The 18,992-nt window shown below is 34.4% G+C and overlaps 2 protein-coding genes across 2 annotated transcripts in view; one reads left to right on the top strand and one right to left on the bottom strand.

The window, feature by feature from the left end:
• LOC149909200 (muscle-specific protein 300 kDa-like) overlaps positions 1-18,992 on the bottom strand; it is a 137,845-nt gene that overhangs the window by 9,591 nt on the left and 109,262 nt on the right. Inside the window, exons 43-44 of the mRNA XM_090101431.1 lie at positions 3,520-3,744; positions 84-2,396 (exon numbers count right to left, since the gene is read on the bottom strand). Coding sequence (XP_089957557.1) covers positions 84-2,396; positions 3,520-3,744 — 2,538 coding nt within the window. The remainder of the gene's footprint in view (positions 1-83; positions 2,397-3,519; positions 3,745-18,992) is intronic.
• Positions 8,256-9,564, top strand: LOC149909201 (uncharacterized). Its single transcript, XM_090101430.1, has 2 exons — positions 8,256-8,424; positions 8,791-9,564. The coding sequence occupies exons 1-2, from the start codon at positions 8,256-8,258 to the stop codon at positions 9,561-9,563; spliced, it is 942 nt and encodes a 313-aa protein (XP_089957556.1). The 3' UTR covers position 9,564.

Here is an 18,992-nt window from a genome sequence, read left to right as displayed (position 1 = left end):
TTATTACCATTGAATGAACAATGAATAAGAAATTTTCGTACAATTATACAAAACATAAATAAACAAGTTAAAACGAAACTCACCTCTAACTCCTTCAGAATAGCAGCCTTATCCGTAGGAGTGGGGGACAGGTGCAGCGCTCTCGTTAGTCTTACATCAGCCTCCGCCAAAGCAACAACTGCCTTGCCATGAGCTGCTACAAACTGCCTATGCGCATCTGCCCCAGCGGCATCAACCCGCACGCGTAACTGCTGCCAGCGTCTCACTGACGCGCGTAACCGGGCCGCGTCATCCGCGCCACTACTACGTAATTCCACGCCTCGAGCTGACATCACTCTGCTGTACGCGTCTTCGAGTTTCTTTACGTCACTTTCCAAGTTATCCAAATCTTTAATTATAGACTTTGACACAGTCTCGTCTTCGCTTTCGCCGCGCTGTTTGCGCGATTCAACTTTTTCTACACGTTTTTCGATTGCGTCTAACTTCTTTTCCACTTTGGGCAGGAGCGAGTTCGCAAGTTCGGCGGATTTGCGAATTTCCTTCAACGCAGTCTTGCGCTGTTCGGACATTTCGCAAATGTTCTTCCATTTCTTGTCTACAATGTCCACTCCCGTGCGCAGGTTGCGCAGATCAAAGTTCCCTTTGAGCACATCTGGATCGTTGAACACGAGCTCGCATAGGTTAAGCGCGTTGCCAACCTCTTCGCTTTCGTTCTCAATGTCCTTGTGAATTTCGTCGCGACTTTGGAATTTGGAATCGACCGCTTTGGTAGTTAACTGTTCCAACACAACTGACGTCGTTAACTTCGATTCAATCGTGTGTAATTTTGTTCTAATTTCTGTCAATCGCTCTTCTAATTGCGATATCGTCTCTAATAGCTCCGTGATCTTCGATATTCTTGATCGTCTAGATTCTTGTAGACTGTGCCAGCGTTCTTGCACATCTTTAAGTTGTTTGGATATACTTTTACTGTAGGATTTCTCATCTTTCTTGGATAGCTCGATAAGAGTAGCTCCCGTTTCCGTGAGCCATTCAAATTCACGTTCTTTTAAGGCGGTTTCAGCTTGGATATCAGAATTTATTCTTCGTATCAAGTCATGTGGATCTAACGCGCCTGCTTCACTGCTAGACGTTGTTGTTTCTAGTCTCGTTTCAATAGACTTCAACCACTCTGAGAATCGTGAAAGTCTGGAGTCGAAAATGGTGTAGATTTCAACTCTTTCTTGTAACCTATGAATAATAATAGAAAGTTGATGTTCCAAGTCCGCCCGCTGTTGCCGCAGTTGCCAGACCTTTTGGTTCACTATTCTTATATCTTGCGGACTAAGGCATTCTTTAAGTTGCTCTTGGGTAACACTTAGAGCTTCTATTTGCGTTTCAGTCTTGTCAATCTTTGTTCTCAAGTCTGTGAACTTGTCGATCGCCTTCTTAAGTTGTGGCCTAGAGAGGCGCTCTTCGTCCGAATATGACATAATTTCATCTTGTGTTTTTGAATATAATTTTTGTAAGTCACCAGTTAGTGTTTCGTATTCACCAATAAGACCGAGTATTCTTGTGAGGAAGTCGCGCCATGTGTCGAGACTAGCTTGCAAGTTATCGACTCTCTTCACAATACCCGCGTATTCCATTCTCACAGATGCACCGTACGTGTCATCGGTGAACACTAGCACCTTCTTGAGATTGCTGAATAATTTCTCTGAATATTTCCGTCCTTCTGGTAATTTGTCTGAGAGATTCTGTATCTGTGTTAACGTTTTATTTATTCGCTTAATATGAACATATCTGAGTTGTAGCTTTTCCTTTTCTCTTTCGAGTTCTTTGAGCCAACGGAGTAGTTCCGTGTATATTTCTCTGTAGTCATCCCAAGCGGCTATTCTGGTGCTAACTTCATCGTGTCTTTCAACGATTTTCGCCAGCGTTTCATTGTGAAGATTGGTTAGAGTGTCAAATTTGTCAGCCAAGTCTCTGTTGTTAGTTTCTCTATTTTCATTGATGAGTACTGATCTTTGTGACGCTAACAAATTCCTATGTACACGACATAATCTGCGGTGTTCGGTAAGATTTTCGTAGTCAGCTGGAACAGAACTTGATAGGAATGATTGTAGGTCCAGTAAGTATTCGTTCCACAACCTGAGTGCTGTAGCAGCGTCTCCCGATCTTACTAACGCTGTGGACAGTCTGTGGTAGTGCAGGAAGGTATCCCTGAACATTGCTTGCCACAACTCAAGTATCCTGACTATAGAATGTTCATCAGAAACATCTCGATCGATATCTGGTAGCTCCGCTTTCGCTGGTGCGATATCAGCTTCACTCTTTCCTAGCGCTATAAGATTATCGCGTAAAGCTATCAGTTTGTCCTCAACGATCTCGCCATCTTCGTGAACAGGTGTCAGATCCTGGAAAATGAATAAATTGCATTTTAATGAATTGCTAGTGGCAGAGCTCGTGAAATGTCTAGGTCAATGAGTCACAGGACAAAACAAAGAGATTTAATTCGCGATAACTAATCTTACGCATACAAGTTTAATAAACACGACTTATAGAAGAATCGTTTCAATGTCACAACCAACGACTAGGACATTAACATTATAAATTGTTTATCGATGTTACTATGTGCCATAGATTAGATAACTCCATTCACATAGTAAAGTGTGAAGGAAGTGATAGCCCTTAATTCATCGGTTGCCTAATACGGGATCACTGTATGGTCACGTTGAGTGACCAAATTAGCGAGCGACCGCGACGTGACTTATTGGCATCGACCAACGGGACCGTAATATTGTCATTAACCGCACGAATTGTTTAAATTTATTTCCGGTAGCGGCCTAGTTTTGATATAATTTATGGTGAAAGCTATGTGTGCAAGATTTTTTCATAATTATTTTGGTGAAACAAGCAACAATATTAAGTATAAAATTGTTTGTTTCCCTAGTATGGCTACATTCGCAAATTAATTGTCGAAATTAAAAAGACGTTAGAGAGAAAATTTCTACAATTTGAAGTTAATTATAGTCTAGTTTATTACTTCTAAATCACCTGACTTGGGAAATAATGTTTCTAAACGTTTAATTAGTACATTAAAGTAATAATTGTTATTTAATTTAATTCTATTTAGAACTCGTTTATATTGTATCAGTTTGCGATTCGTCTCTAATCAATTGAAACTTTGTTATTATCAATTCATGAAATTATGTACCTAGATACCGTAATGATTTATATCAATACAGTCAAAACATTTTTATCATTATCTACGTAAAAAGATTTAGTAAATTCTATTACAGTAGCTACATAATAATATCTGAATTGCCTATCTAATAGCCTATGCTATATTTAATTTTATCTATCAAATAGATGAACAAGAGATATACCGGGACGATCTATACGAACACATAGCATTTATACCAAGGGGCAGAAAACGCACGCGTACGAACCGTACCCGCAGTTTCGCCCGATTTCCCTGTCTCATATGACCACCTGCCTCGCTAGAGGACACAAGTTCACCTAACGTCACACACGTACCTGTCTCATATCGCAGAACATATCCCTCGCGTGGTGTGCCTTTGCCCTTGCTATCTGTCTCGCTTCACCCAGGTCCGCGAGAGCCTGTACCGCACCGGCCACGAGCTGCAGGCGCCGCGCGAGCGCGTCCGCGTCCGCTTGCAGCGCGCGCGAGCCTGTCTCGGCGGCGACGCGAGCGGCCAGCGAGCGCAGTTCTGCGACGCGCGCTTCTTGTTCTAGACATGCCTGTGGGATTGATAAACATTTTAGATACAATTGTTATTCAAATAACAATTTAGGATATACATGAAAACCATACGCTTCATTGCGAAAAAATACATGGATCAAGAATCTATAAAGAAACAATAAAAAATTACCAATGTAAACATTGAAATTATATTTTTAGTTTTATGGCATTCAAATGCTTTATAAATATAAATTTATAAAGAATAGAAAAAATTCGATCAGCCACTCGTGACCCGCCAGACTCTGGCGGGTCACGAGTGGCTGAGTTAGTTAGGCATCCGCCCCGGAATGGCGCGAAGGATGCGGGTTCGAGTCCCGCCTCGTGATCGAATTTTTTCTATTCTTTATAAATTTATAATGTAAACATTTTTAAATCTTCTCTGTTTTCATATAATTTGCCGAGTTTTTTTAATACATTTCGATACCACATAGATAGCATTACTCTCACAATTTTAAGGAAGTTTTGACATAATATCTGAAAATAAAATTCACCTACCAGAACATAAAATCAGTAAATCTTATAGTCATTTCTATATTAATTAAGCTAGCTATTATTAAGAAAGGATAAATATTTATAGAATGTTAATAATTTTTACCGATTTCTTTTTAATTTATTTATATATTACTCGTTTGAATGGACACACAACCTTTCGGCTGTAATATTTACATCCATGGTCCCACGTAAAGTAATTCGTAGTTCAAGTAATTTGGTAGAAAGTGTAGCTAGATATAACAAAGCGCGATTGACATACTTTCCACTGCTTACAATTATTATAAAAGCATTTGACGTAACATGAAATTACAGCGGAACTAATAATACTCCTCAATACGCGCTATTTTCTCACGCTCTCTGATGTTTTTGGGTAAAGTTGAGACGAAACAAATTCCTTCGAGTGATTGGGCGTTTAATCTTAGGAAGTAGTTATTTCTGAATGACTGCGTAAATAATTAATTTGCTAACAAATGGTATAAGATAATAAATTATTCAGTAAATATTATTATTATATAGGTAGTTATTATTATCATTAAATCAAAAGGGCTTGCCTGCTTTTATTGCCCTTTATTCGTTTGATTTGTCCTGGATTACAAAATTCTCAAAATAATCAATTTAGGGAATTAACGAAAATTTATTAAGCTCACTCAACTATTTAGTTAAAATATAATAAATCCCTACATATTTTGTGTTTACCTAATTGTGTAAAATCTTACACAATTAATATAATTTAGATAGTGAATTCAGGTCAGTGGATCATTTGGAAGTTTTATCGGAACCTTGAAAGTGCCCCAAGGTCCAAGGGCTCAACTTGTATCAACGTTATCTTACTATTGTATAACACGTTTTTCCTTCCTCATTAGTACTTCAATAATAGTTTTAATTTCCATGTTTGTGGTTTCCTGTATTCTATGTATATGGGTAATCTGTTTATTATGTGTGTTATGTAATATTCTCTATGTCTTAAATTTCAATACATATTGCACATCCTTCTAATATTTTTAGAAATACTTATAATAATTTTCTAATAATAAGGCTTAGGCTTGATTTTAATTTTTTTTAAATTTCGTATCTCCTGATTTAAATATAAATTAAAGTAATTAATTGAGGAAATTTATTCCCGTACCAGAATTTGGACTTTGGGCTTGCAAAGCGATTAGATAATAAATATATCATCACATTGTACTTTATTTCCTATTATCCTTATCTTTAGAAATATTATCTATTACGTCAAAACCCTAAAAATTTTATGAAAGTGATTTTATTTCCCCCATTCATGCCTGAACGGATTTAAGGTATGTAATTTTTTGATATGCATTATGGCCAATAACATAAACCGTTTTATACGAATAAAAAAAAACTGGCAAGAGTATTTTTATCCAGTCCACGACATTTTCTATAATTTCGTTCATAAAAAGATGCTCATCAAGAACATGGTATATTATAGGTAGTTTATAGGTCAAACAACGACGGTGGTCGTAACCAAGATGCATGACCATAAATACTCCATCAGAGATTGCACAGAGCTTTTAACCCGAGTTATTTCATTGAGATAAATCGATCTAAATTTTATCGCTACAGTTGCGAGAAATAAACCAGAAGGCCGGATCATGCTTTAAATATAATCGCAGATGATAACAGTGAAGATAGTTTAGTGAAAATATTGGCTTACGAATTACGATATGAAACGATTTCAATATGTAACAGTTATTTTTAAAATTAAATGGAAAAAGAAAACAAGTTTTTATAAACTCAATTACTTTCATAATTAGGCTTACGATTTTATTTTTGTTTTGGTGGTGTTAAAATAAATGTTATTTTTTCAGGTTATATTTGTAAGTACATATTTATAATTTCTTTAAACAAATCGAATGAGGGTTATTTATACCAGCAAATAATCTCATTTGACGCAGACGAATTCGCGCGCGTCCACTAGTTAAGCAATGCATATTACTCGTATAACACGTATCAAAACGCTTAGATATTAATTTTAGCTTCCGTGAACTTAAGACAGGATTTATCGTTGATCAACATTAAATATAAGGACATGGGGACTTTCAACTTTCACGGGCCGAAATAAAGCGAGTGAAAGTATTACGGTAAGTACGACACAATTTATATTATTGTAATCCTTCTTGCATTGAGGACGATGGAATAAATATAATCATAGTATAAAACAAAGAAGTTGTTGCTGTCTGTCCGTCCCTATGTATGCAGGAAGGTTTTAGTCAAGGCGTGCGAAATTTCCGGTGGAAAGCTAGTTATAATTAATATAACCTCATGAGACTTCCTATTACAAAACGATGCTAAAACGAAAATTTACCATTCTTAGCTAAAATATTGGCTTAAATTGTGACCAATACAGATAACTATATTTTGTTAAATGTTTCTTCTACCACCAAATACCTATAGCTAAGAACCATCATAACAAATAATGTCCCTTATAAACAAATGTATGCAAATCGTCATGCATTGATGTGCTGTGATGGTACAGACACACACACAAACTCATAAAATATTTCTGGCTGCAGGTTTACATATTTTATTATATTTAACGTCTAATGTAGATATTGATTCTTGCGTCAGCGCACTGAAAGTAGATCACATATTCGTCGGGAAAGCATATTTTTTGGCGGATGGCACGTTTGACCTTGTCATAGTTAAAAATAATGTAATTTACATCTCGTCTTTATTATTGGTGTAACGTGTGCAATATTTTATAGGCATTTAATAGCCTTGACGGATTTGAAGTAAATGTGTATTGAAATATCTTTTATTTGAAGAAGTTTGTTACATATTTATTCGTAAAAAAATTAAACTAATATAGTGTTAAACTTTTTTTAATCTGTTTTCAAGTCAATGATGTTGTTGCGATTGACATTATTGCACTCACGGTATGCGACAGTAATACTTATTAATTAAAATAAATAAACATTCAAGCTTGTGCTATAAAACGTAGATATATCATAGATACCGATACACAACTTACATATTTTTCTATAGACTCATACATATATCAAACTATCATCAACAATTAAACACGTGGGTTATAATGATATAACCAATCTATTGTTAGACGTTACATTTACTTGTTTTATATAATCATTGAATAATTATTCTCACGACTAATTGCATCTAGATTAATAGAGGTTTTATCATATTAACACGTAAATAGGATTTTCTGTTATCTTTATTATGTTATTTATGTAGGGCCGATTTTTCAATGCTTGGATAAAAATTATCCGTCCAATAAAGTATTACACGATAATATTAAAATGTCACGTAAACTGTCAAATACGGGCAATTATACTCTCTCCTTGTCTGAGACGGTTTTTACTATGGTAGTCTACGGTTTCATGCTAGTAGCCATCACAATGTATCCAAGCTAAAAAAAAAAAAAAAAAAAAAAAAAAACAAAAACACGACAATATCCGGAACGCAACTGTCAAACTTCATTACGTTTTTTTGTGCGCAAGCCATCACAGTAAAATTTTGTTTATTTTTATAAAAATGAAAATTTCATTTAAAAACAAGTGTATTAATTACTAATACTAAGTTTTAATATCATGTTCCACTGTAAATTGAATAAATCAAGTGCTACAAGCTTATAAATGCAAAGGAAATCTTACAATGACGAGTGCATTAAAGGTACATAAATGGATTAAATTCTTACTAACGTTCAAGGGGTAAGTGATACATAGCATAAAAGTTTTTTGGTAGTCAAACGAAGATATTAACGTCGTTTTACCAAAGAATATCATTAAATATCGCGTATGTACCGGTTTAGAGGTTATGTTTATGTTATGTTTATGCATTGCAACCTGTTTGTACATGTCAACATGACATGAGTGTTTTTCTGAACGAAAAAGCGGGTTTTTTGTTAGGTTCGTTATATTCGTACACTAGTCATTTCCGTTTCCTGAAAAAACTTTCTCATTGTACCTACGGATCGCGCGTGTTTTATCTCTCTTGTGTTTGCGTTGCAAAAATCACTATCTAAAATAATTGTGAAGTGAAAATGGGGAAAAGAAAAAGATCAGATTCCTATTCCCAAGAAGATTTGTGGAAGAAATTAAAAAAACTGGAAAGAAAATTGAAGAAATGTGAAGGCAGAACTGATAGAGATAGAGAGTCAAGTCCAGGGACTCCTCCTCCTCCTCCTGTTGAATGCACTGAAGACTTGACAGGTAATATTGTTAACCCAAATCTTACCTACTTCAAACGACTGGATAACTGTGGTAGATTTAGTACCTATTAAACTAGTGTACAGGCCCAATACTAATTTTTGACTTAGCGCTACCACTAGCAGGTAGACAATGTCAGTTATATATTATATACATTTCAGCGCTATCACCTAGCGGATAGACAGTGTCAGATATATACATTTCAGCGCTATCACTTAGCGGATAGACATTTTATTCTTACTTTCTAGTGCTATCACTTGTGGATAGACAGTTACAACCACAGCCTGACAGAAATGTTTGTTCCCTAAATAAATAAAATCATATAGTAGTATGAGAAATGAATAACATTTTGTTTTATATTATTTACAGTCGAAGATATCCCAGAGGAGCTTCTGTTAGCCCTGGGCAAGGAAGGTGAGAAGGAAAACATTGTTGGTGGGGAGATACAGCAGCAGCTGACAGAACGATGGACAAACATCATTCATCAGGGACTTGGAAAAGAAGCCAGAGAAAATTTAACAAAGAAATACCCCTCACCAATAAATTTTATGGCAGCTGTACCGCCTGTCTTGAATGAAGAGATAGCAGCGGCTATGAATGAAGCCAGTAAGAAGCGAGACAAACGAATAGTTTTCCGTCAGGCGTTAATAGGTAAAATGATGGTCGCATTAGGTAAGGCACTTACCTGTGTCCTTAAGGGTAATATAAATACCAAAGAAATTGTAGAACAACTGAATGACTCCGCAAAACTAGCCGCAGAAGTTCTCCACCAAGACTCCGAATCGAGAAAATTTTTTGCTCTTGCGGGAACAAGTCCAGTTATAAGGGAAGCAGTCAAAAAGGTAAAAACAGACGAATACCTTTTTGGTAAAAACTGTGGGGAACTTATTAAAGCGGCCCAGAGCATTCAAAAAACAGGCTCCCAAATTAAAAGACCTATAAGACAGGAAAACTGGAAGAGCCCGCTGCAACACCATTCTCAACCCCGCAGCGGGCAAGCACATCATCAACCTCGCAGCGTGCCAGCCAAGCAAATTCAGACTCCCCAGCAAGCCCAGGGCCAGAGGCCTCTACAACAGCGGAAGAGACCTCAAGCCCAGCGCCCCAGTCGACAACCCCAAAACAAATATCGCAGATACTAGAGGTACATGCCGGTAAATTGAAATTTTTTTCTCATAACTGGTTAAAAATTACTAATGACCCGGTAATCTTACAATGGGTTCAGGGATACAATATCCCATTTAATTTTATCCCTCCAGAGCATACAGGACCCCATCAGTCTTGGTCTAACAAAGAAAAAGAAATTATTGAATGGGAAATTGAAAAATTAATAAATTTGGGTGCTGTATCTCAATGTGAATATATAGTGGGCCAGTTTATATCACCAATATTTGTAATTCCAAAACCAAATGGTACATTCAGGTTTATATTGAATTTAAAAGAATTAAATCAATACATTGATACATGTCATTTCAAATTAGAAGACATGAGAACAGCATGTAAATTAATTACTCAAGACTGGTATATGGCAAAATTAGATTTGAAAGATGCATACTTTAGTGTGGCTATTTCAAATGAATCAAAAAAGTTTTTGAGGTTTAAATTTGACAATAAGTTGTATGAATTTAACTGCTTACCTTTTGGTTTATGCACAGCCCCTTTTGTATTCACAAAACTTATGAAACCAATATGTACCTACCTTAGAAATAAAAATATTGTCCTGACATCTTACTTAGACGATATAATATATTTTAACTCATCAAAAGAACAATGTAGGAAGGATATAGAGATTTCGTGCACTTTGTTTCAAGATCTAGGTTTTATTATTAACCTTGAAAAGAGTATTTTCACACCTAAAAAGACTTGTACTTACCTGGGCCTAATTATAGATTCAAGATCAATGTCCTTATCGGTACCTCTAGAAAAACAATTATCTATAATAGAAAAAGTTAATTATTTCAAGAAAATTAAGTCTTGTAAAATAAGGGAATTTTCTCAACTGCTAGGAAAATTAACTTCAGTTTGTCCAGCTATACCTTATTCATGGGTATATACAAAACTTCTAGAAAGGGAGAGATATCTTGCTTTAATTAAAAAGGATAACAATTATGATGAAAAAATGGAATTATCAAAAATAGTTACTTCCGAATTAGAATGGTGGACAAAGAACATAGATAGGTCTAACCCGATTCAAAATTATAATTTTTCTCTAGAAATTCAGACAGATGCCTCAACCACTGGCTGGGGAGCAGCTTGTGGTATAGAGCGAGCTTCAGGTTCATGGTCTTCCACTGAGAGGCAAAACCATATCAATTTCTTAGAAATTAAGGCAGCTTATCTAGGACTTCAATCTTTTACAAAAGACCTAAGTCATTGTGAAATCTTACTCAGAGTGGATAACACAACAGCAGTAGCATATATTAACAAAATGGGTGGTGTTCAATTTCCTCATTTAAATGAAATGGCTAGGATTTTTTGGCAATATTGCGAGAGAAAAAATATCTGGGTGTATGCGTCATACATAAATTCAAAAGATAATTTTGAAGCTGACTTTGAATCAAGGAAAATAAACATAGAATGGGAACTTTCAAATACTGCCTATGATGAAATTGTACAACAATTTGGCTGCCCAGAAATTGATTTATTTGCCTCTAGAATCAATAACAAATGTAAGAAGTTTATCTCATGGAAACAAGATCCTGAAGCGTTTGCTGTAGATGCATTTACTGTTAAATGGAGTAAATATTTTTTTTATGCATTTCCTCCTTTCTCATTAGTTTTAAAATGCATTAGAAAAATACAATGTGATAAAGCAGAAGGTATCTTGGTATTTCCTTTATGGAAATCCCAAGCCTGGTTTCCCACATTACAGACTCTTCTAGTTGGAAAAATGTTAATTTTCGAACCCAATCCAAATTTATTATCTTCTCCTTACAGAGAAACACACCCCCTTCATCAACAACTTACCCTGGCTGCAGGGCTGCTGTCAGCGAGGCGTTCGTGAGACGGGGCACTCCAAACTCAGCCTTAGGAATTATGTTAAATTCACTATCTAGCAATACTATCAAACAATATGATAGCTCTCTTAAATTATGGTGGAGTTTTTGTAATAGGTTTAAATTAGATCCTTTTCAAACTTCAGTCCCATTTATTTTAAATTTTTTAAGTGAACGTTTTAACTCAGGTGCCTCATATGGTACCCTTAATACCATTAGATCAGCTATTGTATTAATAATGGGACCGAAAGTTAGTGCAGATGATAGAATAAAAAGATTCTTAAAAGGTGTGTTTAAAATGAAACCACCTAAACCAAAATATAATATGACTTGGGACCCAGGCTTAGTATTAGAATATATAGGTAAAAATTATACGAATAATAATTTGGATTTACAAAGGGCTACTAAAAAACTTGTTATAATGTTAGCTCTTACTACGGGACATAGGGTTCAAACACTGTCCCTAATAAAAGTATCAAATATTAAATTTACACAAAGCGGAGTTCAAATTAAAATCCCAGACATTATAAAAACGTCAAATAAAAATTCATTTCAACCAATCTTACATTTGCAGTCGTTTACGGAAAAAGAAATCTGCCCTGTAGAAATTATAAAAATTTATTTAAAAGCCACAGAAAAATTAAGGCAAAACATAGATCACCTGATTTTAACATTTAAAAAACCATATAAGAAGGCTTCATCTCAAACAATAAGTCGTTGGATAAAATCCGTATTGTGTGAATCTGGGATAGATGTGTCTGTTTTTTCTGCCCATAGTACCAGACACGCGACTACGTCGGCAGCAAACAGGGCGGGTCTTAGCATAGACCTTATCCGTAAGACTGCTGGCTGGTCTAGAGGTTCTTCTGTATTTGCTAGGTTTTACAATAGGCCTATAATAGAAGATCCTTTATCCTTCTCTGATACTATTTGTAATCTGAGTACAAATATTTAAGAAAAACTTGTCTCTAGTTATAAGAATATTTGTAATATTTTGAAATAAATAAAAAATTCATTTGATTTATTATAAATGGTTTCATTCACAACTCATGAATCTTTAAACATCTACCATAGTAAAAACCGTCTCAGACAAGGAGAGAGTATAATTAAATGGTTAAACGAACTTACCTGTAAGTGAAGTTCTACCATAATTATACGAAGCTCCTTGTCTGAGACGGTACCTGTTCCCACCCTACCCACCTCTGACCAAGTCTGAGTTGTTCATGAAACTTCTTGCTTTAAAAGTAATGAAGTTTGACAGTTGCGTTCCGGATATTGTCGTGTTTTTGTTTTTTTTTTTTTTTTTTTTTTTTTTAGCTTGGATACATTGTGATGGCTACTAGCATGAAACCGTAGACTACCATAGTAAAAACCGTCTCAGACAAGGAGCTTCGTATAATTATGGTAGAACTTCACTTACAGGTAAGTTCGTTTAACCATTTAATTAGAATACGTTTTTCAAATGGTAGTTTTATACATCATTCGACGAATTAGTTTTAACCATGGATTGAAAAATCAGCCCTTGAAAAATTGGTTCACAGAAATCTATTTAAACTTGATTAATCAAAAAATTGTTTACAAGCCTGTAATCTACAATTCGGTATATATATTCTCAAGTTAAGATAGGTCGATTTTTAGTTTTTTTTTTGGTATCAATGAGCATAATATCTTATCTAAGCAATACCTATCTATAATAATTATATTTTTATTGCGGAAAATTTATATTTAGATATGCAAAGATTTTAAATATTCTTCCTTCATATTTAAACGTACGGTCTATTTACATTTCAAAATTTATTAAGTCAGCTTTCATGAAAAACCTAACCAGAACCACAGAATAATAACTAGTACCTTGCCAGAGCCTAGCTTCTAAGTTACTCCCATGTCTAGACTTATTAATAACCACAGCCCAGCTAGCAATGGAGCATTGAATATCGATCGTATGATCTTTATTGGCAACCAATTTAGTGCAACACTATAATTTATATACAAGTGGATACAAATAATTCTGAACGAAACGTTTCTATTAAAACACAAACAGTCTTATATTTTTCATCTAGGCTTGTAATTCAATCTTGTAAAATTAGCTACACTCGAAAAGACTTTATCTGATACCGTGCATGTTTTTTTTTGAGTGAAAATATAAAAAAAAATACAAAAAATTTTTTGTAACTTTTTTTTAGAAATGAATTAAACAGTTCGAATGTGACGCGGTATTCGAGCCTAAGTCTCTCGCGATTCCTGGACGCCTGACCATTGTACCATCTTTAGCACTTTCCTTTAAAACTTTATAAAACATTTTAATGTATTCAACTAATTTGCTGAACCTTTTTTAATAGAAGACCACAGATATGTAGTAGGAACATGGGTATCGTGTGAGTCGACGTTTCCACTCCTCTATATTGATTGGAGGGAGTGTTCCACAACCACGCCGCACCCTCACCATTAAGATATTTGCAGGTAGAACTTTGAAGTTTTAGATATATATTCAAAATATTCTAATTTACCTAATGCTTTAGGGTGTATTTAGGGCTTAAAAAATATTTTGAGATATTTTTTCCGTAAGCATAAGTATAGGTACATTTCCATAAGTAAAATACGGTATTTTATACATTAATTAACATTATTGTATATTGTAACTATTGCTAATTTGAACTGCACAAAAACTGTTAAATTCAGTGGGTATACAGTAGGTATGCATTCAAAATTAACATAATGTTTTAAATACATTGAAATCGACTTTTTGTGAATTTAACACGCGGAGACTGACCTCTTTGACCTACAATCCTTATGTTAACGTTTATTTGAACGCTTCTTAACTATGCTATTTAAAATCAGTTAATGTTAGTATATGAGTCATATGAATAACTAAGGAATTGTGCGCAAAATTCAGCTGTATTCAAAGGAAAACAATCCCAGACGGTGTGAAATGAGGAAATTTGTATAGAGAATGACTCTTTTAATATAATCGTTAAGTGAACATAGAAATTTTAAGTTTGAAAAATCAGATGTTTTGCGCGAAGTGACAGTAGTACCCACTTCAACGCTTCGCTTATGAGGCGTGCAATACTTCTACAAAATACACACAGCAACATTTTTTTCCCGATTTTCATCCACTTTAAACGGACAGATTTAAACCAAACTTTGCATACTTATCAAGGATCGATTACAGTACCATAATTTCATCTTATTACCCCGTATTTTTTCGCTATTTCAACTATGCTAATTATTCATACCAACAACCGTTTTACAAAACTCCTATATATTACAGATCCACATTTCACCAGTCTAACAGTAACTTCTACATCGATTAGGAAGTCCTTGGAAAGTCGGCATTCGGTTTAATTATGTGGAATTCTGTTTTCACAAATTAACACGCTCCCTTCGGTAGGTTCTAACCAAATTACCTACTAATGTTTGTTTTTGGTTTTGAAACAGTTCTATACTAATTATAATGAGTATACCTACTGGTATAACTGTATGAGCCACTATTATTCATTTTCATATAAACATTAGGTCGGTATAGATTTAAATTGTCTTTCTGAGGAATATGGACTAACAGTGACGTCATACGTTGTTTATTTAATTAGAGTAAGGAAAATACATGGGACATCCCTACTGCCTAATACCTATTGGGAAGTAGGGATGTCCCATGCCAGAAACCTTTGTTTATACTCATAATTCATATACAGGGAAAATATCTACTGTATTGTATGTTGGTTACTAATAAAATGAAGTTATTGAATAAGAACATATATAATAAGGATTAAAACAGCGTAAAAAGTATTACATTTCTGCAACTCTTTTTCATATTTTATGAGGTAGTGACTTGAGAGGTGAAATATCGCAGTAATTGAGGATTTCACACCGTTCATTAAAACTTACTTTAGGTAGTTAAAAAATATTTTTTCTGGAGAAAGTCAACATTTTTTTTTATTAAGAGTAAGGAGTCGTAACTCGTAACACGTTGAAAATAACGATACAATTAATTGAAACCTATTTACTTAGAAAGTAATTTACGATTGACTTCAATAATTACAATCGCGAATTGTATTATTTCTTGTTTTATTGGTATTCTAGAAATCAGGTTTCGTTACTAACTAATGTATTGAACTTATGTGGGTATATATAAATATTTAACCAGATAATCATAACAAAATCAGTGACAAGCATAATTGAAATTAACAGAAAAATTACCAATGAGACTTCTTTAATGTGATTTAAGTATTTTTCTATTAAATAAGTTAACTTTCAGTTATCAAGTAACGCCAAATCAATAATAGTTCGGTAATGTTGTATAACATAAACATCAAGAGAGAAAACAAAAAAAAAATCCTAACATTACGAACAACTGTATCTTATCTTTGCATTTTAATCTAAAATTAAATGATAAACAAAACACACCATATTCATCACGTACAAAATATGTGTTAAAACAACATTGCAAAATCTTACAAGAACGACGAAATTTTATCTCATAATTCTGTTTACAAAACGAGATCTCAATCTACCTTCAGATATGCTAAATCCGATGCAATCACTCAGACACTCACCTCTTGTAGCGACATTATCATCCAAAATCACTGACACATTTGACACACATTCCTTATCACGTGAAATCCCATATCGCTTGCACTCACTGACACATATTCACAAGATTTATATAAACTTTAAAATTGTTTATGGCACGGGTTACTTGCTCACACGTCTGCACGCTATAACACTAACTTCTGCACTGACACATCCAAATTCAATTGTTTTTGAATAGATTCAAATTTGGAACATCGAGTCATGGCCAGATGCAAGGACGTTCCATGCATCCAGGATCGTTTACATCGTACCAATGAATGGAACCAGTCCTCGTTTCGTTATTTATCACTAATTAGTACCTAATTATATTAAAAAAATATTGAAATTCCTATGTAAAACCCGTGTTGTACTGCCGTGTTGAAATATCAATTAATGTTTTCAGCATATTTTAATTTTGATAAGTTGAGGAAATAGTTATCGGTTAAAAATGTTTGAAATAAATACGCCACCAAATTATGTATGGTGCGCGATTACATTTTTTTACAAATTAACACAGAATTCATATACCTATCTTATATATAAAATTCTCGTGTCACAAATCACAATGTTAGTCTGCATACTCCTCCGAAACGGGTGGACCGATTCTCATGAAATTTTCTGTGCATATCGGGCAAGTCTGAGAATCGGCCAACATCTATTTTTCATATGTACCACGGGCGAAGCCGGGGCGGACCGCTAGTTATTTTATCATATTGTCAAAATGAAATATAGTACAATAGGTATTTGTGGAATATAATATATGGAATGGAATTAAACTACGAGTCTCACGGAGATAACAAACTCGTATTTCCGTTTCGCTTTTAATTAACTATGTTGACATCGCGGATACTATTTAAGTACAAAGTTCGTCAACTTAAATGACTATTGATCTTCGATAAATGAGCTAATTAATATTCATCTGGTTAAAAATATTTCTTTCGCGAGCTGTTAACGACTATATTATAAATAACACGACTGGAACACTACTGGAAGCAATAAATCATGTAAACGGGCATTATTATCACATAAAAATCAAACAAAATTATGCATACAGTTTCATGCATTTGTGATCACAATGTATGCGACGACCTTGCACCGACGCGTCACTTTGCGCGGGATTTTTGACGTTTCGTTTGCACTAAGGCTTAAATTATTCGAGTGTGATTTCGAGTTTGTTCGTTTTTGTTCGCGTTTATTTGTTTTATTCGCTCGCTTCACAGACGTCCGCGCGCGTGGACGCCTGCAGAGCTACTGGCCTCTGGTTGGTTGAATGTGCCGTTATCAGGCTCTTATCATAATTATTCGCGATTTAGCTCTCGCTATTCATTACATTTCGATTGCTGTTTCGGTGAAAATTAACTGATAACTGTTTTTATTTAGTCGCTAGCGTTAAAGGTGCGTCAATGCGGATAACCTCTAGAATTCACATGTTTTGATAATCGCCTTTTTGTCCTTGTTGCTTTATATTTGGTTTGTTGATTATAACCACTTACAACCAATCGCGCTTTAAATTATATCTTAATAATCAAAAATATAAAATAAAATTGGTTGTCCGTAAAGTCAGTTTACTGATGATAGTTGATCGTGACAACGTCCGATTGTGCTTCTTTGTCGCTCGTGCCGCGCTCTCGCTTGCACTATGGAACGCCTCAGAGCGAGGTAACGCCGCTTGAGTCATGTTTTTTCGTGCGTGCAGCCGGCTCTATCGAATTATCCTAAAACGTTGTCACGTCAAAAATGTTTTTATTAATGTAAAAAGTAATTATTGTCTACTTTTAACTAGAAATAGTACCCACATGCGCCTATCTATACGAATAATAAATGTAGTTTTTGTACATTGGTTTTTGTCACAAATGTTCTTACCAACTCTTTTTTATCCTTATCATGTCGCCTATGCTAACAACAAAGTGTTCACAAGAATCCATTAAAAAAGCAATTAACACTATAATAAAGACACTTACATATGTGTTTGCAAGTTATAATATAGTTTACATTTAGTATATTATATTATATTTTATTTTAATTTCATTAAATGATTCAGTAAACTTTGAACCTACTTTAAGCTGATAAGATCATATTTTCACCTCAATATTAATGATGAGAACAGATTAAAAACAATTTAACAAGGTCAAAAGTTTATCATGTTTTCTGTTTTTTACAAATGTATTTCCCATAATCGATTAACGGATTCAATTATTCGTACATTATTTTCTCAAAATATTGCATGTATTTGAATATATTCTTTTATTACATACTAGCTTCCGCCCACGACTTTGTATGTGCATCCCCGTTTATCCCCGTTCCCGCAAGAATTTCGGGAAATCCTTTCTTAGCAGATGCCTACAGCTACGTCCTAACATCTACCTGCATGCCAAATTTCAGCTCGATACGTCCAGTGGTTTGGGCTGTGCGTTGATAGATCACTATATCAGTCACCTTTGAGTTTTATATATATAGATTTCAAATTCCAATTATAGATAACCAGCACTTCGGTTTTAGACCTTTCCTTTATTTAATTCTATCTCTGGATGGTTATGTGTTTTATATTTAAATCTCCAAAAATTTATACAAATCCGACTCATGCTTAAAAACTTTACCTTGATTTACGGCTAAGAATAGTGTGTAAATCAAATTAATATAAAAATAATAAGAAGCAATAACACTATGGCTTCCATCAAATAGGTTACTAGAACAGCAGCATTATACAGAATTAAATGTGTAAGATTAGGTTAAGTCATTTACTAGTGCCCTAGATACAGATTGTAAAAAATTTCATAAGTAAGTATAGATTACATATAAATTTAATTTGTTGACGCCAAATGTTCGTTACTTTAATTCAAAACGTTTTATTTAAGAACTAGCTTCAGGCTGTGGCTTCACTCGGCTGGTATATAAGTTTAATCTTTGTGTTAAATTTTACCCTGATCCGATGTCCTATTTGTGTGGAATGGAGTAATAAACAACCAACCATCGATCCCAAACTTTTTAGAACGTTTATTAAGGTAA

The sequence above is a fragment of the Colias eurytheme genome, chromosome 4 (assembly GCF_061535395.1).
Source record: "Colias eurytheme isolate Ceu_HAF_F1 chromosome 4, ilColEury1 Martin Lab GWU primary, whole genome shotgun sequence".
In the NCBI taxonomy this organism is placed as follows: Eukaryota; Metazoa; Arthropoda; class Insecta; order Lepidoptera; family Pieridae; genus Colias; species Colias eurytheme.
Note: the sequence above shows the minus strand (reverse complement) of the source record. Positions and strands in the feature narration are given on the sequence as shown.

Coding starts and splice junctions, on each gene's coding strand:
- LOC149909201 (XM_090101430.1), top strand. CDS start 8,256: ATGGGGAAAAGAAAAAGATCAGATTCCTATTCCCAAGAAGATTTGTGG. Junction 8,425..8,790: donor ATGCACTGAAGACTTGACAG/GTAATATTGTTA, acceptor TATTATTTACAG/TCGAAGATATCCCAGAGGAG.